The sequence below is a fragment of the Rhinoraja longicauda genome, chromosome 29, assembly GCF_053455715.1.
Source record: "Rhinoraja longicauda isolate Sanriku21f chromosome 29, sRhiLon1.1, whole genome shotgun sequence".
In the NCBI taxonomy this organism is placed as follows: Eukaryota; Metazoa; Chordata; class Chondrichthyes; order Rajiformes; family Arhynchobatidae; genus Rhinoraja; species Rhinoraja longicauda.
This window is the reverse complement of record NC_135981.1, coordinates 24,721,226-24,748,309: the sequence shown is the minus strand read 5'-3', so window position 1 is coordinate 24,748,309 and position 27,084 is coordinate 24,721,226. Positions and strand designations below refer to the sequence as shown.

The 27,084-nt window shown below is 46.6% G+C and overlaps 1 protein-coding gene across 1 annotated transcript in view; it reads right to left on the bottom strand.

Moving 5' to 3' along the window:
- Positions 1-26,616, bottom strand: part of LOC144607639 (BMP and activin membrane-bound inhibitor homolog) — a 53,595-nt gene extending 26,979 nt beyond the window's left edge. Inside the window, exon 1 of the mRNA XM_078424608.1 lies at positions 26,454-26,616. Within this exon, the coding sequence (XP_078280734.1) occupies positions 26,454-26,529 (76 nt within the window). The 5' untranslated portion in view covers positions 26,530-26,616. The remainder of the gene's footprint in view (positions 1-26,453) is intronic.
- Positions 26,617-27,084: the final 468 nt, after the last annotated feature.

Sequence of the window (27,084 nt, the reverse complement as noted above, 5' to 3'; positions counted from 1 at the left end):
AAGATACTCAAAACTTTTTCAGTCAGAGAGTTGTGAATCTGTGGAATTCTCTGCCTCAGAAGGCAGTGGAGGCCAAGTCTCTGAATGCATTCAAGAGAGAGCTAGATAGAGCTCTTCAGGATAGCGGAGTCAGGAGGTATGGGGAGAAGGCAGGAACGGGATACTGATTGAGAATGATCAGCCATGATAACATTGAATGGTGGTGCTGGCTCGAAGGGCCGAGTGGCCTAATCCTGCACCTATTGTCTATTGTCTATTTTTTTTTATTGTCCAATTTTATTTTATATCCTGAGCTTTTGACTATTTCCCTTTTAATTTTCTAATTATATGAGAAAGACCCACATATTTTGATTGGTCTTCTAACGCAGTACAAGAGACACATATGAACACAATATCTGCAACAAATTCTTGAAACAAAGAATGGATTTAACATCTATTTCGTTTGAGAAAATATGTTTCTTTTGTCACACCCCCTCTCCTGGGTAAGATGTTATTCACCAATCAATCTGAAATTGAGCACTGGAACTAATACAGTTCAAACAATGTGAGCCTTTACAAACCTTTTCAAACCTCTAGTTTTTCTCTCCCCTGACGCTCAGCCTGAAGAAGGGTCTCGACCCAAAAATGGCACCTATTCCTTTTCTCCAGAGATGCTGCCTGACCCCCTGAGCTACTCCAGCTTGTGTGTCTAACTTCGGTGTAAACCAGCATCTGCAGTTCCTTCCCACACAAACAATGTGAGCTATCTGACAGCTACATCTGCCCGAGGAAAAGATCTAACTCAACTCTCAGCCAACTGCAAAAATCCTTTCACTCCAATGCATCTGGAGTTGTGCAGCAGTTCTGCTGTCGGGCATTTGTTGCCTTCCTCAGAAACAATTGTGTCCCTCTGTAGGGGAATGAAGAAACAGAAGGCATAGGTTTTAGTTTCAGAGATACAGCATGGAAATAGGCCCTTTGGCCCACCGAGTCCGTGCCAACCAATGATCACCCTACAATAGTCCTACCCTATACACGAGAGGCAATTTACAGAGGCCAATTAACCTACAAACCCACACATCTTTGGAATGTGAGAGGAAACCAGAACACACATGGTCACAGGAAGAACATGTAAACTCACCACAGACAGCAGCCATAGTCAGGATTAAACCTGGGACTTTGGCACTCTAAGGTAGCAGCTCTACTGCTGTGTTGCTGTATTACCCGGTTTAGGTTTAAAATGAGAAGGGAAAGATGCAACAGTAAACCCGAGGGCCAATTTTTTCACATAGCAGATGGTGGGTACATAGAACGAGCAGCCAGAGGAAGTAGTTGAGACGGCTACAATAACAATATTGCTGCGCTCCTTTCTGCATGGCCGCTTGTCTGCCACTGCGTCCATCAGTGTCTCTTCCCCAGTTTTGAGATGTTGGTTCAGGGTACCTCTCCACCTTGTGCGGTCAGCTGCAAGGCTCTCCCAGGACTCCACATCGATGTCGAGCGCCTTCAAATCTCTCTTGCAGACATCCTTGTAATGTAGCTGGGGGCGGCCGATGGTTCTCCTCCCAGATGTCCGCTCTCCATAGAGGATGTCTTTTGGAATACAGCCATCCTCCATGCGGTGGACATGGCCCAGCCACTGCAGCCTGCGCTGCCTGAGTGAGTAGAGTGTACATACTGGGAAGGCCAGCGCGAGACAGAATCTCGGCGTTGGACACTCTGTCTTGCCAGGATATACCCAGGATACAGCGGATGCTTCTAAGGTGGAAGGTGTTGAGTCTTCTCTCCAGTCTGGCGTATGTAGTCCATGTCTCACTGCCGTACAGCAGCGTGCTGTTGACACAGGCGTTGTAGACTGCTATCTTTATCTTCACTGTCAGCTTTGGATTGGTCCACACTCGAGTTGTGAGGCGAGCGAGAGTTGTAGCTGCCTTCCCGATCCTCTGTCAATCTCTGTGTCCAAGGAGAGGTTGTCGGTGATGGTGGAGCCGAGGTACGTGAACTGATGGACGGCATCGAGTTCGTAGTCGTCGATGGTGATGACAGGCGGTGCCTCTGTATCCTGTCCCAGGACGTTCGTCTTCTTCAGGCTGATGGTCAGCCCAAAGTCCTTGCAAGCCCGATAGAAGCGGTCTATCAGTGACTGTAGTTCCTGCTGGGTGTGGGACACAACTGCTGCGTCATCGGCGAACAACATGTCTCTGATGAGAGCTTCACGTACATTTGTCTTGGCTCGGAGGCAGGTGAGGTTGAAGAGCTTGCCGTCTGATCTAGTACGCAGGTAGATCCCCTCAGTTGCGGTGCTGAAGGCATGTTTCAGGAGCAGAGCGAAGAAAATCCCAAAGAGTGTGGGAGCGAGGACACAGCCTTGTTTGACGCCACTGCGGATGTCGAAGGGCTCCAAGAAACTGCCATTGAACTGCACTGTCCCCTTCGTGTTGATGTGGAAGGATTCTATCATTGCTCTGCAGTTTTGGTGGGCAGCCGATCTTTGGGAGAGCCTTGAATAGGCCATCGCTGTTGACGAAGTCAAACGCCTTGGTGAGGTAAATGAAAGCAATATACAGGGGCACCCACTGTTCTCTGCACTTCTCCTGGAGCTGGCGAAGGGAGAAGACCATGTCTACTGTTGACCTTCCAGCTGGGAAACCACATTGTGTCTCTGGGTAGACACGTTCTGCCAGCTTCTGCAGGCGGATCAAGATGACCCGAGCAAAGACCTTGCCGACGATGTTGAGGAGGGAGATGCCTCTGTAGTTGTTGCAGTCACTTCTCTCGCCCTTGTTCTTGTAGAGAGTAATGATCGTGGCATCCCTCATGTCCTGCTGTACAGCTCCTTCTGGCCAGCACTGGCAGAGGACTTCATGCAGAGGAAGCAGTAAGGTGGTCTTGCAGTGCTTGATCAGGTCAGGGGGAATCCCGTCGCTGCCTGGGGCCTTGCCCGAGGCCAGGCTGTCAATGGCCTTGCTGAGCTCTTCAACCGTCGGCTCTCCATCTAACTCATCCATGGTTGGCAGGCACTCGATGGCATCAAGGGCTGAGGAGGACACAATGTTCTCTCTCGAGTAGAGGTCGGAGTAGTGTTCCACCCATCTCTCCATCTGCTGGCATTTGTCTGTGATTGCTGTAAATCCCCAGTGGATTTACCACCTTAGACAACTGAGGAAATTCAGAGTGTCGCTGAGGATCCTTCATTGCTTCTACTCTGGGGCTGTAGAGAGCATCCTGTCCGGCAACATTACAGTCTGGTTTGGGAACAGCTCTGCCCAGGACAGGATGGCCCTGCAGAGAGTAGTGCGTTCGGCAGAACGCACCATGGGAACTACACTCGTCCCCCTGCAGGACCTATACATCAGGAGGTGCAGATCCAGAGCAAGCAAGATCATGAGGGACCCCTGCCACGCCAGTAACGGACTGTTCCAGATGCTACGATCAGGCAAACGCCTCCGCTGTCACGCTGTGAAAACGGAGAGGATGAGACGGAGCTTCTTCCCACAGGCCATCAGGACTGTCAACTTTTATAACCCCAGAGACTAAATTTTTGTCGACACTTTTTGTGCTATGTTTAGTAACTTATTAACTTTATTTATATGCTGTAACTGTAATTCTTTTTGTGCACAACCCGCAGGCATTGCCACTTTCATTTCACTGCACATCGAGTATGTGTATGTGACAAATAAATTTGACTTGACTTGACTTGGAGGATTTGAGCTGGCTTGTTCTGGACTGATCCTAGTGCCTTCTTAATGCCATCGTACATTCCCCTGATGCTCCCTGTTATGGCGGCTGCCTGGATGCCCTCACTGAGCTGTGTCCAGTACTCATTGGTGCAACGCCTGGCAGTCTGCCGAGCCTTGCTCCCGGCAGCCCTGAGGATCTGCAGGTTCTTCTCGTTGGCTGACCGCTTGTACTTGGCTAGGGCGGCACGCTTGGCTTCGATGACCGGAGTCATCTGGGTCGACTTGGCCTCAAACCAGTCGTGTGTCTTTGAGACCTTCTTCCCAAAGCTAGCCAAGGCTGTGGGGTGCATGGTGTCCTGCAGAGTTTCTGCGAGACATCATGGACTCTGTGGGCCAGACATGGACAAATGGGAAAGACTGAAAAAGGCCATCTGTGTCGGCATGGACAACATGGGCTGAAGCGTGTATCGAAGATAATATCGATATCGAAGATCATATCGAAACGTATAAGATTATTAAGGGGTTGGACACGTTAGAGGCAGGAAACGTGTTCCCAATGTTGTGGGGAGTCCAGAACAAGGGGCCACAGTTTAAGAATAAGGGGTAAGCCATTTAGAACTGAGATGAGGAAAAACTTTTTCAGTCAGAGAGTTGTGAATCTGTGGAATTCTCTGCCTCAGAAGGCAGTGGAGGCCAATTCTCTGAATGCATTCAAGAGAGAGCTGGATAGAGCTCTTAAGGATAGCAGAGTCAGGGGGTATGGGGAGAAGGCAGGAACGGGGTACTGATTGAGAATGATCAGCCATGATCACATTGAATGGTGGTGCTGGCTCGAAGGGCCGAATGGTCTCATGCACCTATTGTCTATTGTCTATTGTCTATATTGTTTAACAGAGTAGAACTGCACAGGTATCAATAGACGCGATTGCTTGTCATTTTCAACAGCCACTTGTGGTGAGACTGACAGACAGTGTCTGATTATTGCAGGGGTATTGCAGGGAGGGTATTGCAGGGAGGGTATTGCAGGGTGGGTATTGCAGGGTGGGTATTGCAGGGGAGGGTATTGCAGGGGAGGGTTCCTTGACTGTTTTTGCAGGGGTGGGTATTGCAGGTTCCTTGACTGTTTTTCTTTCCAAGACAACTTTTTTTCTATATGTCAATTTCCAAAATAACTTTTACGTGGTCTCAGTTGTCAGTCGAAAACGCACGATAACCAATTCAGCCCTTGCGATACAACTAGAATTCCCTCGTACATTAATTGCATTTTATCCAATTTGTGTTATGGAAAAGCGCTGAACTACTTGTAAATCTTCCACAGACAACTGCCCGATTGGCAGAGCCCTCTACATTGAGATTCAATCAAACTCCCTACCCTTACCCAGTCAGCCAACAGCCCTGATGAACTGTGGTTGATTTATCTGCAAAGCTCAATTTTCATGAAGAAACTGAGGAAGAATTGATATTGAATTTAAACCAACTATGTTGCATTACTCATGGAGTGAGAAGTCATTGGCATAACCCAATCTGGCATAACACATCATGGAGCTTGTAGAACTTCAGTCCTTTCAAACTAAATTGGAACCCCCCCCCCCCCACAATTGTTAGGAAATAAGAAATGAGAATGTTGACAGTCCACATGAACTCTGTGTAAGTGAGGATTAGATCAAATGTTGAACAGGAACAAATATAGTTCGTAAGTTCTAGGAGCAGAATTAAGCCATTCGGCCCATCAAGCCTACTCCACCATTCAATCATAGCTGATCTGTCTATCCCTCCCAACCCCATTCTCCTGCCTTCGCCCCATAACCCCTGAGACCCTTCCTAATCAAAAATCTGTCAATCTCCACTTGGAAAGTATCCATTGACTTGGCCTCCACAGCAGTCTGTGGCAATTAATTCCACAGATTCAGCATCCTCTGACTTTAAATAAATTCCTTCCCATCTCCTTTCGAAAGGTAGGTCCTGTTATTCTGAAGTCCTAGTGAAAATGTCCTCTCCACATTCATTCTAGCCAGGTCTTTCACTATTCGGTAAGTTTCAATGAGGTCCCCCCTCATCATTCTAAACTCCAGTGAGTAGAGGCCCAGTGCCTTCAAACACTCATCAGATGTTACCCCGCTCATTACTGTAACTCTCCTCTGGAACCCCTCGAATGCCAGCACATCCTCCCTCAGATGTGGGGCCCAAAACTGCTCACAATTATCGATTATCAATGATCAAATCAGCCTTTCCTAAATACTTATAGACCTACTGCACATAACCAGTATATCTGGTTTTATCTAAAGATCAGCATTGATAAGACAAAGTTTAAAGAAGAGGTCTAGGTAGGAACTACAGATGCTGGTTCATACTGAAGATAGACACAAAATGCTGGAGTAACTCAGCGGGCAAAGGCAGCATTTCTGGTGAAAAGGAATATGTGATATTTTGGGTCGGAACCCTTCTTCAGACAGAAGAAATGCTGGTTTGAACCTCATTCAACTAAAACTTCTGGTAGTTATCGACCACCTGGGAGATGATTGTTGAAACATTGTGTTCACTGTTTATAAAAATGGATAGAGCGTGGAAAAAAAACCATAGACTGCTGGTCGGCCCACCGTGTCCGGGCTGACGAGCAATCATCCTGCACACTGACACCATCCTACACACACGGGGCACTTTACAATTTACAGAAGCCAATTAACCTGCAAACCTGCATGCCTTTAAAGTGTGGGAGGAAACCGGAGCACCCGGTGAAATTCCACATGGTCACAGGGAGAACGTACAAATTTGTACAGACAGCACCCCTGGCCAGGATCAAACTGGGGTCTCTGGCACTGTAAGGCAGCAGCTCTACCGCTGTGCCACCGTGCAACCCTGCACCACTTGTAGTAGTGTTTCCATTGTGGATTTTCACTGAGGTTTCACAATACAATACAATACAATACAATATATCTTTATTATTCAAGAGAGAGCTGGATAGAGCTCTTAAGGATAGCGGAGTCAGGGGGTATGGGGAGAAGGCAGGAACGGGGTACTGATTGTGAATGATCAGCCATGATCACATTGAATGGCGGTGCTGGCTCGAAGGGCCGAATGGCCTCCTCCTGCACCTATTGTCTATTGTCATTGTACAAGGGTACAACGAGATTGGGAATGCGCCTCCCATACGATGCAATAAATTAATTAGCTAGTCAGTATTAATTTAAACAACCCAATGAAACAAATTAGAACAGTTTAAAAACAGAATAAAGTGCAAGTAGATCTGTGCCAGTTCACTGTGCGATGTGACCATACATGTTCCCTAATAAATACAAGATTTAATACACTATATCTCAAACATTCCATATTGCTTTTAGTATAGCGGTAATTTCTTTGAAAATATTGTGTTAAGCGATTACTTTAATCTTCTAATAATTAAATGTCTCATTTACCTCATATTTATTTTGTGTCAGTAATTTAAGGGATGCAGAAAGGAATGTTTTTGTGCCTTCGATACAAAGGTTAAATGAAGGGTGATGTTTGGAACAATCATGTTATAACAGTGGGAAAGGGGCCACTTATTTAAAACTGAGGTTTGGAGAAATATCTTTTTACAGAGGGTGGGGAATCCCTAGAATTCTCCAGCCCAGACAATTGTGGAGTTCACAGTTTGCAGTTTAATTTATTGCCACGTGTACCGAGCGAGGTACAGTGAAAATCTTTTGTTGCGATACGATAGAATTTTATTCATCTGCGGAAGGAAATTGGTCTGCCAAATTGTTGCGTGCGATCCAGTCTGCAGAAAGACTGTACACGATTACAATCGAGCCATTTACAGTGATTATATTTTACTGATTGGATACCTCATTGTCACCTTCCCCTCATCTAACAATGATCCATTCGACGGTAGCGCAGCGGTAGAGTTGCTGCTTTACAGCGAATGCAGCGCCGGAGACTCAGGTTCGATCCTGACTACGGGTGCTGCACTGTAAGGAGTTTGTACGTTCTCCCCGTGACCTGCGTGGGTTTTCTCCGAGATCTTCGGTTTCCTCCCACACTCCAAAGACGTACAGGTATGTAGGTTAATTGGCTGGGTAGATGTAAAAAATTGTCCCTAGTGGGTGTAGGATAGTGTTAATGTACGGGGATCACTGGGCGGCACGGACTTGGAGGGCCGAAAAAAAGGCCTGTTTCCGGCTGTATATATATGATATGATAGAGATACATGATAAGGGCATGGGTAAAGTAAGAAATGGTGCTGTAGGAGTAGAGATTTAAGAATGTCGCAATACGTGATCGCAGGTCTGCTGCTGTGGCTAGGCCGCAAATAGCCAACTGGGTTGGGCGCCATCTTGGAAGTTGAGATCATGAGGAGTAATTCAGGTGCAGGTAGGTGAATTTTTGAATCAATGGAGATTTGATGGCCATGGGGAATTGGCACAGAACTAACTTCAAGTAACCCTAGCTTTCCCTCTCCCTCCATCCCTCCCCCTAGCTTTCCCTCTCCCTCCATCCCTCCCCCTAGTTTCTCCTCTCCCTCCAACCCTCCCCCTAGCTTTCCATCCCCCTCCAACCCTCCCTCTAGCTTTCCCTCTCCCTCCCCCAAGCTTTCCCTCTCCCTCCATCCCTCCCCTAGCTTTCCCTCTCCCTCCATCCCTCCCCCTAGTTTCTCCTCTCCCTCCAACCCTCCCCCTAGCTGTCCATCCCCCTCCAACCCTCCCTCTAGCTTTCCCTCTCCCTCCCCCAAGCTTTCCCTCTCCCTCCCCCTAGCTTTCCCTCTCCCTCCAACCCTCCCCCTAGCTTTCCCTCTCCCTCCATCCCTCCCCCTAGTTTTCCCTCTCCCTCTGTACGTCCCACATCCAATTAGTTTCACTGTCCTCCTGATTATATTTTACTGATTGTATACCTCATTGTCACCTTCCCCTCATCTAACAATGATCCATTCGACATTTTCCTTGAACTCCGTCCCCTTTGATCTCTCGTTTTCACACCTCACCCTTCCATATCTCTGTGTCCCCCCTCTCCCCTGACTCTCAGTCTGAAGAAGGGTCTCGACCCGAAACGTCACCCTGTCCACCTCGAGTCCTTGCAACATCCTCGTAAATCCTCTCTGCACTCTTTCCAGCTCTGACCAAAACTGTACACAATACTCTGAATGTGGCCTCACTGACGTCTTGAACAACTGCAACAACCTTATTCTTGTGGGGGTTTTTATGCTCTGTGAATTTAAATGTAATTGTTTATGAAGGCATACGTTAAAAACTGACATAATATTGTTATATGCAAACAAATATTTACTCTTACTACCTTTCACCGACATAGTTGGATAAATTTACAGCATCCAATTAATTTCCGTGTGTTTTGGAGATGTGGGAGGAGACCGGAGAACTCAGAGAAGAGCAATTATACACTGAATGTGAAAAATTTCACACAGACAGCACCAGAGATCATGACTGGACAGGATTCTCTGTCCTGCCCACTCCCCTGACATCAGTCTGAAGAAGGGTCATGACCCAAAACGTCACCCATTCCTTCTCTCCAGAGATGCTGCCTGGCCCGCTGAGTTACTCCAGCATTTTGTGTCTACCTACGATTAGACAGGAGATTGAAGGCAGTAGCATTGTAAGCTGTGCCACTGCGCTACCCACTTTATTCTTTGTCAGAGTACTGACAAAGCATTGTGGTATTCCACCCTCTGCAAAAGAAAATTGTCTCCGTATCTCAGTTTTACTGATCAAAATGGTTAGGAAGGCACATTGGCACAGCTGCTGCCTCACAGTGCCAGAGACCTGACTACAGGTGCTGTCAATGTAGAGTTTGCACATTCTCCCTGTGACCGGGTGGGTTTTTTCCGGGTGCTCCGGTTTCCTCCCACAGACAAGCATGTTTGTAGATTAATCGGCCTCCGTAAATTGCCCCCAGTGTGTGGGTAGTGAATGTGGGGTAATGTAGATAATGGTACATGGAGAGAAAAGGTTCAGAGGGATACGGGCCAAACACAGGCAGTGGGACTAATGCAGATGGGGCATCTTAATCGGCATGGACAATTAGGGCCGAAGGGCCTGTTTCCGTGTTGTGTGACTCTACGACTGCAAAACTAGGGTGGCGCAGTGGCACAATGGTACAGTTGCTTCTTTACAGCTGCTCCAGAGATCCTGACTACGGGTGCTGTCTGTACGGACTTTGTACATTCTCCCAGTGACCTGTGTACGTTTTCTTTGGGATCTCCGGTTTTCTCCCACATTCCAAAGGCATGCAGGTTTGTAGGTTAATTGGCTTTAGTAAAATTGTAAATCGGCTCTGGTGTGTGTAGGATAGTGTTAGTGTGCTGGGATCGCTGGTCGGCATGGACTCAGTGGGCCGAAGGGCCTGTTTCCGCACTGTATCTCTAAACTAAACTAATGATTAAGTCATGGCAGTGGTCCGTCAGTGCTGGAGGGTGGTGTGCGATAATTATTCAACATTTGAATCACTGCTCCCCACAATAATTAGACACCAATGTCTCTCGAGAACACAGTCTGTCAGTTTGCATTTGAGACCCTTCCTCAGACTGATTGTATGGAGAAATCTGGAAAAGAGATGGGGGAGGGACAAAGCCTGGCAAGTGATAGGTGGATACAAGGAAGGGGGAATGATTAGCAGATGGGTGGACAAAGGGCAGAGATGAAGTCTGGGAGATAAGGGGGTAATAATGAAGTCAATGGGAAAGTGGGAAGGGGTGGCAGGGGAAAGGAGGGCTAGTGAAGGGGGGGGGACACTGGACCTTTGGTGAATTATGACACGGTGTAAAGTGTGCGTTATATCTCAATCTATGCTACTGTTCGAAAAATGTGCAAATAACGCAAGTCTGAAATCAAAAGTGCCAACAAAAAAATGCTTAGCAGATCAGGAAGGATCTGTGGAGATCCAAATGTTGAATTGATCTGTGGAGACGGACTGTGCTAATGTTTCCCATCAAGCACCTCTCATTAGAACAGCCTGACAAAGTGTTTCCAACTCTTTCCAGAGATTCTGCATGGCCTGCTGAGTATTTCCAGCATTTTCTGCACTGTTGTTGTCAGGATCTTTTGGTTAAAGTCTGGGCTTTTGTTTTTATGTTTGAGGTGCACTGTAGGATTTCCACAATGTGCCACTGCGTAGAGGGTCAGAAAGCGTTTGGGAATAATTGTTCATAACTCACAAAAGTGGCCATCTTAACATCTCATGAACCAGTAATCAAAGCACCTTCCGAGTTAAAGGTATTCCTAAATATCTCGGCTGCCACAATACCGCACAGCAAAAAAATAAATAATAAAAGGTGAAACAGATAAGCATCTTTCAACAGAACCGATGTTAAAGTTACCCCACTGTTTTCCTTCTCTGCTAAATTCAATTGATTCCTCAGGAAAACAAGGAGGATTTTCCCAACCTGCCCTTCATTTTACTGTAATTAAAGTTGAAATATTTGCATTTAAAAAGCAGTGACTGATGCTACATGTGAAGCCAGGAGGGAGGGAATAGGTGAAGGAGGGACAACTCCTCAGTCAAAAGGGCACTGCACACATGAAATGCAGTGACTAAAATCCCTGTCCCACTTAGGCGATTATTTAGGTGCCTACAGGCGACTAGGCTGTTACCACACGGTTGCCGGGGTGTCACCTGTACGGTCGTGAGTCGTCTCCAAAGAGTCGTAGTCTTTTTCTGGTCGCCGCAGGAGTTTGAAACGGTTAAAAAATTTTGGCGCCTGTTGGTTTGACGCCAATGATCGTAGCTTGACGTCTCCTGACGTAGGCGCTGTCGTAGGTTGTCGCCAGGTGACGTAGGTTGTCCCTGGTGCTGACTTCGTTGAATTCCATTGGCGACTACCCACGTCAACCGGGGTCAAAACCAGAGGCCAAAATGACGTGAATTGTCTTCAGTTGTCGCCGACACGGCCGTAGCTTGTCGCGGGTAGACGTAGGTTGACTTCGGTTGTCGTAGGTTGACGCCTGTGTGGTCGTAGGTTGTCGTAGGTGCGGTCTTAGGTGGACGTTCTAAGTCACGACGATTGGGTCGCCGGTTGCTTGCCATGGCTTGACGTCGATTAGGTGGTAGGTTGTTGCAGCAGGTCGTAGACCATGTCGTGGGGTCGTGACTATTGCAGTAACCTAAAAAAAAGCCTAAGTGGGACAGGCCCCTAATTACGCCATGGAGCAGTATAGTGGGCCACACAAGGGCCTGCCCGCTGCGGTTAGTTATCCATGTACTGATAGCTTATAAATGACTATAGCAAGGGCGACACAGTGGAGCAGCAGTAGAGTTGCTGCCTCACAGCACCATAGACCCGGGTTCAATCCTGTCTGCCAGTGCTGTCTGTACGGAGTTTGTACATTCTCCCCGTGACCGCGTGGGTTTTTTTCCAGGTGCTCCAGTTTCCTCCCACACTCCAAAGACGTACAGGTTTGTAGGTTAATTGGCGTCGGTAAAAATTGTAAATTGTCCCTTGTGTGCAGGCTTGTGCAGGCCTGTGCTGGCCGGCACGAAGGGCCTGATTCCGTGCCATGTCTATACTAAACTAAATTAAAAGCTATATTCAATAAATTCATGCCCAGAAGCAGAATAATTCACGATACAAAGTGCTGGAGTAATTCGGCAGATCAGGAGAACATGGACAAGTGATGTTTCGGATTGTGACTCTTCTTCAGACTGAAGAAGACTCCCAGCCCAAAACATCTCCAAACCTTGTTCTCTAGTGATGCCATCTGACCCACTTTGCTCGAGTACTTTATGTCTTTATTTGTAAACCAGCATCTGCATTTCCTTGGGCTAGCAGAATAAATAAACGCGTTTGCTGTTTTGTGTTGTGGGAGCAGCCCAATGGCTTCACGTACATCTTCCACGTAGTGATCCATCTCCCCACAATCCAGCCTGCAAGCAATTCTAGACTGCCTTGCATGCTTCCTTGCCTTCACATATCGAAAATGATCTGTAAATCCAGATTAGATCAGTCCCCCCCCCCACTTGTACCATATACAATGGATACTCAATTCGTAACTTTTCCATCTCCGAGTTTAACAATTCGCAACACTTTATCCTTTTGGTTCACACCAGTCTTTTAATCTCTGGCTTAGGTCCAACAATCTGCCCATCAAGTAACCCCCTCGCCTGCATTCACTTCTTCTTGGCCATGCTCTGTCCTGACCCTTGTCTATCCCATCTTTCTTTCTCCCCCACCCCACCCCCTATGATCAAGGATCCTGACCCGAAACATCACCTATCCATGTTCTCCAGAGATGCTGCCTGACCCACTGAATTACTCCAGTACTTTTGTGTAAACCAGCATCTGCAGTTCCTTGTTTCTACATTCCTGGCTTGTACTTGCCACTGACATCAGCAAATTCCCTGTAAAAAAGGAATTGGAGCCATTATAAATATTGGATACATGTTTCCCAACACTTTTACCGGGTCCACATACAGAAAAGGGTGGCACAGTGGTTCGATCCTGACCACAGGTGCTGTCTGTATGGAGTTTGTACGTTCTTCCCGTGACTGCATGAGCTTTATCCGGGTGCTCCGGTTTCCTCCCACATTCCAAGGACATACAGGTTTGTAGGACAATTGGCTTTGATAAAATTGTAAATTGTCCCTAGTGTGTGTACGATAGTGCTAGTGTACTGGGGGGATCGCTGGCCGGCGCAGACTCGGTGGGCCGAATGGCCTGTTTCCATGCTGCATCTCTAAAGTCCAAAGTAAAGTCTAAAGATTAAAAGTCTAAAATATATCTGAAGCAAACACGTCTGACTCCATGTAGGTAGCTCCATGTTAAAATGCAGTTCCCATTTTGAGCCTGACAATTTTAGATTTAGATTTCGATTTAGAGATACAGCGCGGAAACAGGCCCTTCAGCCCACCGGGTCCGCGCCGCCCAGCGATCCCCGCACATTAACACTATCCTACACACACTAGGGACAATTATTTTACATTTGCCCAGCCAATTAACCTACATACCTGTACGTCTTTGGAGTGTGGGAGGAAACCGAAGATCTCGGAGAAAACCCACGCAGGTCACGGGGAGAACGTACAAACTCCGTACAGACGGCGCCCTTAGTCAGGATCGAACACTAGTCTCCGGCGCTGCATTCGCTGTAAAGCAGCAACTCTACCGCTGCGCCACCGTGCCGCCCTACGGACAGTGTAGACGAGACTTTTTCCTGGTGTCAGCCAAAAGGAGCTTCCATGCACGATGCCCACTTTTGGAGACTTCCTGTACCTTTCTATTAGATTCCCCCCTTCATTCTATCCCTCCACAGCAAGACGCAGAGGACTAACAGCAGGGATGAGTGATTCATAATGTCTGACAATATAAACTGACCAGTTACTTGAAAGCTTGAAATAGGAGAAGATATACACTCAACTATTTCACAGAGCACAAGCACTTAACTGAACAAATGAAATAAATATGGAGCTCTAGAAAAAAAAAACAATATTAGCTTATTTTTATTTTCAATTTTCACCACATATTTTATTGGCAAAGGCATGATTCATAAACATTCATTGAATTTGACGTCTCACCATGGGGGCTTGTCACAGTTACTGTTTCTACTTCTGAACGCTAGTTAGCTCTGATCTACCTTCATGGTCACTTCTTCAAGGAAAACCCACACATGCATCAAGCGTCGTGGTATCAGTCACCAAGGGGTTAACCAGTTGTTACTAAATTCTGCTGTCTGCTGCTTAATAGATGTGTTAACTGATTTTAAATGCCTTTGTTAAAATAGTGGAATTTGGTACCAGTGCATTAATGCATCTGTTACCAATATCAAACAGCACGGCTCCACTCTAATCATCAGCTCAGTGCTCACACAGCCTCTCTTCATTAGGGAGTGTAATCAGGGGCACCACAAGATGGGGAGAGGAATCACTGTAAAAACTGTCCCACTTCCTGCAATCTCATGTCCCTGCAGAGTAACAGTTTCTCAAAGGAAAACCACTTTGATATTTGAAAGAAGCCCCGGGAATGTTATTTCCTGCTTCTTGTCGGATGTTTCTCAAGGAAACAAAAAGTGACAGCTGCAGGAATCTTCTGAAATTCCTGAGGTGTCTCACGCTGGCTTCAGCTGTGCTGTCTGACAGGCCGCAGCCTTGTCCACTCGCCCCCGTCTACTCACCTCTTGCCCCGATGGCCGTGTTAGTAACGCAATACCTCAAAATTCCCCAAGGGAGTATCCCGGAGCATTTCAGGCCTGATGCCTGGTCTAGCCGAGATCCCAACTTGGGCAATGATTCTTCCTGGAGTAAGTGCTTCCACAAAGTTCTTCCACAAAGTGCTGGAGTAACTCACCGGGTCAGGCAGCGTCTCTGGACAACATGGAGAGGTGATGTTTCCAGTCAGGACCCTTCTTCAGACTCAATGTCGCCTTTCCATGTTGTCCACAGATACTGCCTGACCCGTTGAGTTACTCCAACACTTTGTGTTCTTTTGTGTAAACTAGCATCTGCAGTACCTTGTTCTTCCTGAATCGTTCGAAGGTTACATCAGCAGGAGAGGCAAAGCTGTGCAGATTCATCTGAATAACATCAGCGCTTAATGTGTTAAAATACGAGGAGAAAGCTTTTATACTTTAACTTTAAAGTCCCCTCCATATCAAACTTTAGTGTTAGTCAAACACAGTCTCTTCCCCACTGTTATCATGCAGCCAAACCATCCTTTTACCAGATAGAGAGTTGATCTACTACCTACCTCACTGAAGACCTTTGGACTGTCTTTAATCGGGCTTTATCTTGCACTAAACATCATTTACTTTATCCTGTATCGGTACACTGTGGATGACTTGATTGTAAACATGAAGAGCCTTTTCACTGACTGGATACCATGCAACAAAAAGCTTTTTACTGCATCTCGATACACATCACAATAATAAACTAACTGTGGTGTTCAAAATAGTTCTAGGAATTATTAGGGTAGATTGTGGAAGGTTTTTTTTTTTCTTTCATTAGGAGTTCCAGGATGTGACATTAACTTAAAATAGTGAGCGAGCTGGGAGGATGTCAAGTTGTCTCACACGCACAGCGGCTGTGCAGATTTTGGCATTTTAGACACCGTGTTTTTGGCCTGAATCATCACAAGACCAAACACATAGGAAAGTACTACGAGACGAATGGAAACCTTCAAGTGGTGCAGCGGTAGTGTTGCTGCCTGACAGCTCCAGAGACCCGCGTTCGATCCTGACTACAGGTGCCGTCTGTACGGAGTTTGTACGTTCTTCCTGTGATCGCAGGGGTTTTCTTCGGGTGCCCCGGTTTCCTCCCACACTCCAAAGACATACAGGCTTATGGGTTCATTGGCTTCCGACCCAAAACGTCACCTGTTCCTTTTCTCCAGAGATGCTGCCTGATCCGCTGAGTAACTCCAGCACTTTGTGCCTGTCATCAGTACCAGTCATTCTGACCCATCTCCACAAGCAAGCGGTTGACAGCATCACAAAGCAAAACAGGCAGTGATGAATTTTCAATCTTTTGCTTATTGAGTGGTCAGCATCCAACTAAGGCAACAGAGACAGTTAATCCATGCCATGCTCTGTTCTGTGTGCAGCACCTTGCAGTTACCTTAGGAGGGCCTGAAAGTTATTTTTATCACATAGAACACAGAATAGTACAGCACAGGAACAAGCCCCAAAGCATCACCATTCCTTCTCTCCAGAGATGCTGCCTGTACCACTGAGTTACTCCAGCACTTTGGGTCTATCTTCGGTTTAAACCAGCATCTGCAGTTCCTTCCTACACAAAGAACAGGCCCTTTGGCCCACAATGTCTGTGCCAAACACCATGCCAAGACCCACTCATATCTGCCTGCACATAATCCATATCCCTCCGCTCCCTGCGTATCGATGTGCCGATCCAAAAGTCTCTTAAAAGCCATTGTCGTATCATGTCACAACAATGATCATTTCATAAATGGGATTTTTGAATCTTGTACTCTACATATTCCATCATCTAAATTGTAGTAAAGAGGTCTTGAGGATGAGAAGTGACCATTCCTGCGTTCTTCGGTAAAGCCTTTTGAAAGATGGTTTCCATTCCAAGTGGGGTTTTCATGGGGTGATGGGTGGGGCCATGTAATCAGATCACCTCTGCGACTGGAGTTCAATTCCTTCCTCGACAGGTAAAGGTTCTCTTGCCGACAGCCACAAGCATTGCGGGTGTGTAGGAAGGAGCTGTGGATGCTGGTTTACACCGAAGATAGACACAAAATGCTGGAGTAACTCAGCGGGACAGGCAGCATCTCTGGAGAGAAGGAACGGGTGACGTTTCGGGTTGAAACCCTTCCCTTCTCTCCAGAGGCGCTGCCTGTCCCGTTGAGTTACTCCGGCATTTTGTGTCTAGCATTGTGAGTGTAGAGCGTTTAGGTAATCTCACTCCAGATCCCAACAGGGTCTGGGTTAGATATCTTAACGGATTCTCCTGGCTTTCAAAGAACGAAGCTTTCCAAACTTCCTGCTTAATCTCGTAACTTGGCAATAAAGCAGAGGAAATGTTGCCAAGAGAAAACCAAATGGACTCCAGATATTCCTAAATCAATCTCCCGTGCAGCAGAGAGCCCAGTGTAGTTACATGAATGCTCCCACATCACCAATCAGATTTGGGTTAGGATCAAACAATGGGATCAAAATACTGCTCTGGGGAAACTACAGCAAGCACGAGAGCTACAGTTTAGTTTAGTGATACAGCATGGGAACAGGCCCTTTGGCCCACCGACACCACAGCGACCATCGATCACCCCTTTACACTCATTCTACCGATTGAAGAAGGGTCTCGACCCAAAACGGTACCTATTCCTTCTCTCCAGAGATTGCTGCTTGACCCGCTGAGTTACTCCAGAATTTTGTGTCTATTCTCAGTGTAAACCAGCATCTGCAGTTCCTTCCTACACTAATTCTATGTTATCCCACTTTCTCATGCGCTCCCTACACACCTGGGGCAATGCACAGAGGCCAATTAACCCTCAAACCTGCGTGTCTTTGAGATGCGAGTCAGAATCGAGCTCTGGTCGGTGAGGCAATGTTTCTAACAACCGCGTCACTGTGCTGCCTTCTAGAACTGTGCATTTGATACACAGATGGAACACTCCAGATGCCAACTGTTGTCCAGTAGATTGCACTGAGAAAGTGTGTGGGATCAGATTCTGCTCCAACTGAAGAGACACAAGTGCCAAGGTCTGGCTCAACAGCCCAACACAGTAGCCAGAGAGTGTAGCTCTCTTTGAGAGTCTGTCCTCTCCTGGGTCAAAGCTTCTTCTGGGATCTTGCTATGTACACAGCTATGTACCATGTTTCTTATGCTCCATTCAACACAGGCCCAGGAAACTCAGACCAAGGACGAAAGAGGGGAGGTGGTGCAGGCAGGCATGACGGTGGCATTTAAGAGGCATTTCGATGGGCACATGGATGAGCAAGGAACAGCAGGGTATGGACTGAGTGCAGGCAGTGGAGATTAGTTTCACTTGGCAACATGTTTGGCACGGACATTGTGGGCTGAAGGCCTGTTTCTGTACTTGTGTCCACACTGTATCTCCAAACTAAACTACAGAGGGCAGCACGATGGTGCAACGCTAGAGCAGTCTAGTTGGTGCCCTACAGCGCTTGCAGCTCCGGAGACCCGGGTTCAATCCCGATTACAGGTGCTGTCTGTACGGAGTTTGTACGTTCTCCCCATGGGATTTCTCCGAGATCTTCAGTTACCTCCCAAACTCCAAAGACGTGCAGGTTTGTAGGTTAATTGGCTTGGTGTAAATGTAAATTGTCCCTAGTGTGTGTAGGGTAGCGTTAATGTGCAGGGATTGCTGGCCGGTCTGGACTCGGTGGGCCTGTTTCCATGCTGTATCTCTAAACTAAACTAAATTCTGCTCATGAGCATTTTAAAAGCTGGCATGAATTTCCTTTTGAGACTGACCACAGATTGAGGTCTCAGCTTCAACTGTGTCGTGGCATGGAAGGAATGGGGGGGGGGGGGGTGGGGAGGTGGAGTGGGATACTCTGTACCAAATGCTATGTGCTATAGTGCATTGTCCTACAGTATGTACTGCGTACAGCAGTACATAGGATACATTGTCTGAAGAAGGGTCTCGACCGAAACGTCACCCAATAGACAATAGACAATAGGTGCAGGAGGAGGCCATTTGGCCCTTCGAGCCAGCACCGCCATTCAATGTGATCATGGCTGATCATTATCAATCAGTACCCCGTTCCTGCCTTCTCCCCATACCCCCTGACTCCGTTATCCTTAAGAGCTCTATCCAGCTCTCTCTTGAATGCATTCAGAGTATTGGCTTCCACTGCCTTCGGAGGCAGAGAATTCCACAGATTCACAACTCTCTGGCTGAAAAAGTTTTTCCTCATCTCAGTTCAAAATGGCCTTTTATTCTTAAACTGTGGCCCCTTGTTCTGGACTCCCCCAACATTGGGAACATGTTTCTTGCCTCTAACGTGTCCAACCCCTTAATAATCTTATACGTTCCGATAAGATCTCCTCTCATCCTTCTAAATTCCAGTGTATACAAGCCTAGTCGCTCCAGTCTTTCAACATATGACAGTCCCGTCATTCCGCGAATTAACCTAGTAAACCTACGCTGCATGCCCTCAATAGCAAGAATATCCTTCCTCAAATTTGGAGACCAAATTTGGACCCATTCCTTCTCTCCAGAGATGCTGAGTTACTCCAGCTATTTGTATCTATCCTTTCCACAGGCAGTGCATATTTTCGTAAACTTTGCAGGAGGAACATGTAGATGCACATTCCGACACTGCGGCTGAGAGAATCCTCACTGGCGTTGGCACTGTCCCTGGGCAGAACAGTGTCAGATCCACAACAGCACTCAGGGAACAGGAGCGATGTCTTTACTCTCCTAGAACTTGTTGCTCGCCAGTCAAACCTCTTTCTAATGAATCAGTCCATCCAAAAACATACCCGGCCGCAATTTGATATGTGGCTTAATAATAATAATAATAATGAAGAAAAACATCCTCCTGTTTACTAAAAGGGAAATTCCACCTTGGGTGTACAAACTTGAAATATTTTTCCAACAGCAAGTTAATAAGATGAGGGCAAATTATAGTTCTTTTCCACTGAACTCCCCCACATAAGCTTTAGACATGGAAACATTTTAATCCCAAGATTTCCTCGCTAATTGCACTTTCTGGCACAGAGAACACTGTTAGTGCACATCTGTTTTATATTTTATTCTAATGTTGTCCTTTGGGTTATGTGCACAGTGCCAGCTAAACTATTACCACCCCTCACTGCTACCCATTCACACTGATGTACGGCTACATAATAATCCGGCTCTGCATTAGTTCCTGCACCGAAGATAGACACTACGTGCTGGAGTGACCCAGAGGGTCAGGCAACATCTCCGGAGAAAAAGGGTGGGCACCGTTTCAAATCAGGAGCCTTCAAAGCAGAGGGGAGCTAACTGGAGGTAAGGAATGGCCAGAACAAAGCAGGGCTGCCAACAGATGACCAACTAAGGGTGGAGCCCGTAATGGCCCATTAGTCCCTGTACCATTACATTCCAGGCAACATCTAATGCATTGTAGAAACAAGGAACTGCAGCTGCAAAAAAAGAACACGAAGAGCTGGAGTAACTCAGTGGGCAAGGCAGCATCTCTGGAGGACATGGTTAGGCATAGAAGATCAAGTGTACAGTAACCTTCCTACACTCTATTCCTCAAATGGATAAGTATACAACCCTTACATTGGTTTGTGTGATGGGACTGTGATCTCCCACCATCAGTGAGTGTCCTTGCTACCTACAGAACGTTTTACACAATGTCCTAACCTCACTCCACCACCCCCCCCCCCCCCATCCCCCCCCCCCCCCACCCAATCCCTTCCAGGCCTCAACACGGTTGAAGCTGAGACCTCAATGTGTGGTCAGTCACAAAAGGAAATACATGCCAGCTTTTAAAATGCTCATGAGCAGATTTCTTCAGTTTAGTTTAGAGATACTCGATCCTGACTACGGGTGCTGCACTGTAAGGAGTTTGTACGTTCGGCCCGTGACCTGCGTGGGTTTTCTCCGAGATCTTCGGTTTCCTCCCACACTCCAAAGACGTACAGGTATGTAGGTTAATTGGCTGGGTAAATGTAAAAATTGTCCCTAGTGGGTGTAGGTTAGTGTTAATGTTACGAGGATCGCTGGGCGGTGCGGACTTGGTGGGCCGAAAAGGCCTGTTTCCGGCTGTATATATATGATATGATATGATATGATACAGTGTGGAAACAGGCCCTTCGGTGCACTGAGTCCATGCCAACCAGCCATCACCCCGTTCACTAGCTCAATCATACCCACTAGGGCCAATTTACAGAAGTCGCTCAACCTACCAACCCGCACATCTTTGGAGTGTGGGAGGAAACCTGAGCTCCCGGAGAAAACCCACGCGGTCAAAGGCAGAACATACAAACTGGTACAGACAGCACTCATAGCCAAGATCGAACCCGGGTCACTGGCGCTGTAAGGCAGCAACTCTACCGCTGCGCCACCGTGCCATCCTGGGTAGTAGGGGTCTACCACTGCACGACTGTCCGACCCTTTACCCCAGTCCGAAGCGACTGAACTCGGAGGCAGGAGAACAATATTAATCAGCCCTAAGACCAGTGAGTGGACAATTAGCTGTCATGCAGAGATTACAGTGGCAAATGTTGCTTAAACACCTTTGAAAAACTGAACAAAATCTATGACTCGGATCAAGTACAATATATCCTTCTATGCCTGTCCAAATGCCTCATAAACATAGTAATTGTATCTAATTCCACCACATCCTCTTGCAGTACATTCCAGATATCAACCACTCTGCGTAAAAAAATTTACCCCTAAGATCCCGTTTACAATTCCTTCCTCTCTCCTTAAACCATAGACTTTTAGACATTGGACCTTTATCGATACAGTGTGGAAACAGGCCTTTTGCCCCACTTAGTCTGTGCTGACCAGCGATCGCCTCGTATACTATAACTATCTTACACATTAGGGGTAGTTTGCAATTTTTACCTAAACCAATTAACCTACAAACCTGCACGTCGTTGGAGTTTGGGAGGAAACCGGAGCACCCGGAGGAAATGCACGGGGTCATGGGAACATAGAGACTCTGTACAGACAGCACCCGTGGTCAGGATCGAACCTGGGTCCCTGGCGCTGAAAGGCAGCAACTCTACTGCTGCGCCATTGTGTCACCCCTACTCCTTCTTATATCTGCTACTTACATAGAAGCCAGCAATCCTTCTACGATGAGATATAGATTTTGGTACATGGCACTTCTACCATGAGAGATAGATTTTGACTCTCTACCCTATCTATGCCTCCTATAATTTTACATGCTTCTATTTTTATAATATATAATTATTACCATAATATAATAATAATTGTCTACCAGCCTCAGAGTTAATCTTAAAGAGGTCACATGTGTGGAATATTATAGCTTGTGGATTGAAGTAACTGAGTCCTGGTGGTACTCTGTAGAGACAATTCAGCCCACTGAATCCACACTAACTATAAAAAGCAAACATTTACACAAAACCTCAACTATTCCAAATTTCATTCCCCAACAACTCTTCAGATTCTGCCACTCACTTACACTCAAGATCGCCCCCACCAACTCACACGTCTCTGGGATGTGGAGAAGAGAACAGAAGACCCTGAGGAAACCCATATAGTCACGGGGAGAAAGTGTAGATACCACACACCAAGGGTGGTGAATGTGCGGAACAAGCTGCCAGGGGAGTTAGCTGAGGCAGGGACTATCCCAATGTTTAAGAAACAGTTAGACAGGTAGATGGATAGGACAGGTTTGAAGGGATTTGGGCCAAACACGGGCAGGTGAGACTAGTGTAGCTGGGACTTTGGCCGGTGTGAGCAAGTTGGGCCAAAGGGCCTGTTTCCACAGTCTATGACTCTACACAGGCAATGTCGTCAGAGATCAGGACCAAAACCAGGCCACTAGAGATGAGAGGCTCTACCAGTTGTGCATCTGTGTCATCATGGAAACTTTTGGAGAAAAGAAAGAGAGATGAAGGTGGAAGGCAGAGGAATATTGTACAGCAATAAATGGGTGGAGAAAAATCGGTTAAGAGGAGTGGTTGCTGATGAGAATCCAATGCGCTGGCAAGGTGCTGATTCTTGTTGGGCAATCCCCACCCTGGTCTCACCACCCTGTTGCAACAGTTAAATGAGCCGCAGGCTAGCATTCCAGCCCAGGTCACCCGCTGCACACTGCGAGAGCCCTTCTCACTGCTGGAATACCACGAGGATGACTTTAAAACGTTGTGATTCCCGATTCAGCCACAGACTGCGAGTGTGTTGCAGGAACAAGACAATGCAGCCCATTGTGCAGCAAGACTATTATTTTCACAGTTGCCAGACCACAAGTGTAGAGAAATCCCAACAGTTCTAGGAGTCAGGATCAGCAACTCTCTGGTTGGGAGCCGAGCGCTTATCACAAGGCATCCAGCCACCTCTTGGAAATGAACTATTGTCACTCAATTGGTTTAGTTTAGAAATAAGGCATGGAAGCAAGCCCTTCAGCCCACCGAGTCCATGCACAACATTGGTCACCTGTCACACTAGTTCCATGTTATCCCACTTTTCCATCTTCTCTCCACACATTAGGGGGAATTTACAGAGGCCAATGAATCTACAAACCTGCACGTCTTAGACAATAGACAATAGGTGCAGGAGGAGGCCATTCGGCCCTTTGAGCCTGCACCGCCATTCAATGTGATCATGGCTGATCATTCTCAATCAGTACCCCGTTCCTGCCTTCTCCCCATACCCCCTGACTCCGCTATCCGCGTCTTTGGAACATGGAAGGAAACCAGAGCACCCGGAGGAAACCCAGGCAGTCACAGGGAGAATGTGCAAACTCTACACAGACTGCATCCGAGGTCAAGATGGAGCCCAAGTCTCTGCTGCTGTTTGGTAGCAGCTCTACCCGCTGCGCCACCGTGCCGCACACAGTGATTGTGTGACCCAGACAGTGAGCCAGAAGATTGGCTTTTTTTTTCCCCCCCCAGGATATCCATGTTTTTATTTAATTCAAAAATTAAATTATTTTCACCAATACTGAACATTTTTGGGGGACAACATTTCTGGTCAATAACCTATTGCATGTGTGCTGAAATGAAGCATACCTTGTTTAAATCATTGCATCACAACTTGGTTTGGCAAAGGTTCTGCTCAAAAAATTGCAGAGAGTTGTAGATGTCGCCCAGTCCATCACAAGACTAAGCTTCCGACCAATGATGCCATCTACACTTCAGGCTGCCTTGCAAAAGCAGTCCACATAATCAAAGACTTGCCCCACCTCTTCTCTGTCGGTCCTTGAAACCGCGCACTGCCAGACTCTGGAACTGCTTCTTCCCCTCTGTTATCAAGCTTCCAAACAGTCCTTCCATAAGCCAGGGTACTGTCCAATTCACCTCTACCTCATTGTGCACATCGGACTTTGTCTCCTGAACTGATGCGCGACAATGTGCACGAACTGCAGATGCTGGTTTACATCAAAGATAGACACAAAACACTGGAGTAACTCAGCGGGTCAGGCAGCAACTGTGGGGAGGTGTCATTTTTCCAGAAATGCTGCCTGACCTGCTGAGTTACTCCAGTATTTTCTCTATCTTTGTTGTGCAACAATGCTGAGAAATATATTCTGTTGCACTCTGTGTTTTCCCTTTTGCTCTGTCCATTGTAATCGAGTTGGACTTTACTGCATTTACATATGGTATGATATGATCTGAAACAAAGCTTTTCACTGTACCTCATAGCACGTGACAATAACAAACCTCATCCTAGCCACCCCTATTTAAAGATATGTTGGAGACCTGGAGATGCTTCAGACATCTGCAGCATGATAGAGTAAGTGCACTTTCGCACAGTTAGCTTACTTAACAGACATCTAGAAGCCAAGACAATTGATTCACAGATGCGAGCAAGGATCCTATCTTGGCAGCTGAGCAACTTAAATGAAAATTATGAAGTAAATCTGGAGTAAAAAGTTATCGGGAAACGAGATTGTGCAGCAGAGGTTTCTCTGCTTTCCACATGCCCTTGTGGGAAGAGAACCTGGCATCCTTACCAGGTTCCTCTGGACTTCAACTAGTGGCTGTGCCTCTAAAACATTCTCAACCAGATTATTCCATGCAGGTGGCAAACGCTTCCAGAAAATGATACTGAAACTACTGCCCAATTGACAAAGAGAAATCATCCCTGGTCTGAAGGAGGGTCTCGACCCGAAACATCACCCATTCTTTCTCTCCAGAGATGCTGCCTGTCCCGTTGAGTTACTCCAGCATTTTGTGTCTATTTCTGGTGTGAGCCAGCACCTGCAGTTCCTTCCTACACACCTTGTCACCCCACAGGTGTGCGTTCACGTGCCAAGACAAAGGAAGAAGGGATGATCGAATGTTGGGTATAGAATGCAAGCTTTAAGACGTTGTAGGGCTGGTGAACATGGATGGAAAAATTCAACGCATGGAAGGCAAAAAGTTGCAGGAATAGCTGACATTTCTTTCATCTGGTCGAGGGCTTGATCATAATTCAAAGAAGGGAATCTTTGGAAGAATGGGTCTGAACATTTAGACTGTAGGGCAGGAAAGTGCTTACAAAGATAAGGAACTTGCCAGAAGCACTGGGCTTTAGAGGATAATTACTTGCTGTTTAGTTAGTAACATTATGGTTGCATTATGTGTTATTAGATCTCAAAGGCTGGGCAGGTTTCTCTGAAGTTATTTTGCTATTTCAACAGGGCTATTTAAAAATAAACATGCCGGTATTCCCATTAATATGGGGAAAGTAATTCCATATAAATGTGTTAAGCATTAGTGCAGGAATATCGCAGCATGTAATTGCTGGGTTGTTACTGACGTTTATGAGGAGGATTCAGAGTAGAAGTTGCCGAAATAGGAAATGTTAACGTTTAATGTCTTTCGACCCAATTTTGTCCACGCAATTTGTAAACTTGAAATAATGTTATAACAATGAGTGACCCCTAAACAACCCCTTTCATCAGATCAATGTCAGTCTGCCTGGCTTGACTAGGTCATTGGAAGGAGCCTAAATTACAGACACTTTCATCTGTAACAAATTAGGACTTTTCAAATTTCCTTTAGAATCGGTTGAAGTTAATAAAATAAAAAAATAATGAATTGTAAAAAGTTGTAAGGAGAGGGGAAATGGGGAAAACACCAAAAAGGCAAAAGTTGGAACATTGTTTTTTGTTAAACAAAAAGGATAAAAATACATCACCAGGATTTTGAAAAGCATCTTTTGTTCCAATTTGGCCCAAGAACCTTTGACAAATATTCTCATGCAATTAGTGTCAGCCTGGACTCCTCTTGGTCAATAATCTAATCGTCTCTCTTTGGCTGCACACTCCAGGAAAGTCACTCAACATTCATTAGTGAGTTTCCGCTGTGAAGCGCTGTCAGAGCTCATACCCTGTCCTCGGTTCCCATAATCACTGGAGCCCGAACTACCCGCAATCTCAGGCTCAGAGGCTTCGCGTACAGTGAGTGAGACTACACTTTACAAAAGGAAAAACACAAGCATTTACTCAAATACCCTTGCCACCGCCAATTAAGGTGGCCGGAGCTGCAATTAATTTTTGAAAAAAGGCAAATAAACAGCAATGAGAATAAACACACAATAAAAAAAAATCATAATTCAAAATTAGGAGACACAAAAAAAAAAAAGCGAGAACTATTCGGAAACGAAATAAACTTTTGTTTTCAACTTTGAAAGGTTGCACGATTGGGAAAAAAAAGTCACTGTTTGCCTCCAAGTTTGTTCTCTGCAATGCAGGGAGTTTGTTTGACAGGAGTGCTACTTGCCTTTGGTAAACAGGATGGCGAGGACACCCAACTCTAACTGCAGCCACACAGCCACCGCGGCTGGATGTCGGTCCATTGGCAACGTTTGGCACCACTGTCCACACCGCACTTGTACACCGCCGTCCCCAGCAAGAACCCATGTAAACACTGGCTCCACTTTTATCTTCAACTTCCCCCCACCCCTCTCCTCCTCCTCCTCCTCCTCCTCCTCCTCCTCCTCCTCCAAATTACTCGACTTGCTTCCCCTCTCTCCCTCTGCCCCTCTCTCCCTCTCTCCCCCTCTCTCTTCACCTCTCCCTCCCCCTCTCCTTCCCCCTCTCCCTCTCCCCCTCTCTATTATCTCTCTGTTCCACCCCGACCCAAGTCTGGCTAATTGCCACGCCACAGCTCTCCAAGCACACTGCGACCAAAGTGGATCCACTGGGTGATGACAATGACGATGCTGGGAGAGGTTCACCTACAAATAGCCCATCTTCCCGGTCCCTGAGACTGACTGTGCACCAGCCAGTGAGTGAGCACACTGACCCTGCAACCCTCTGCTCCAGCAATGAAGCTCGCTGCCGCCCTCTGCCTTCACAACTCATGGCTTCAACCTAGAGTCAAGAGTGTCTAAATTACTGTCCTATGTCCC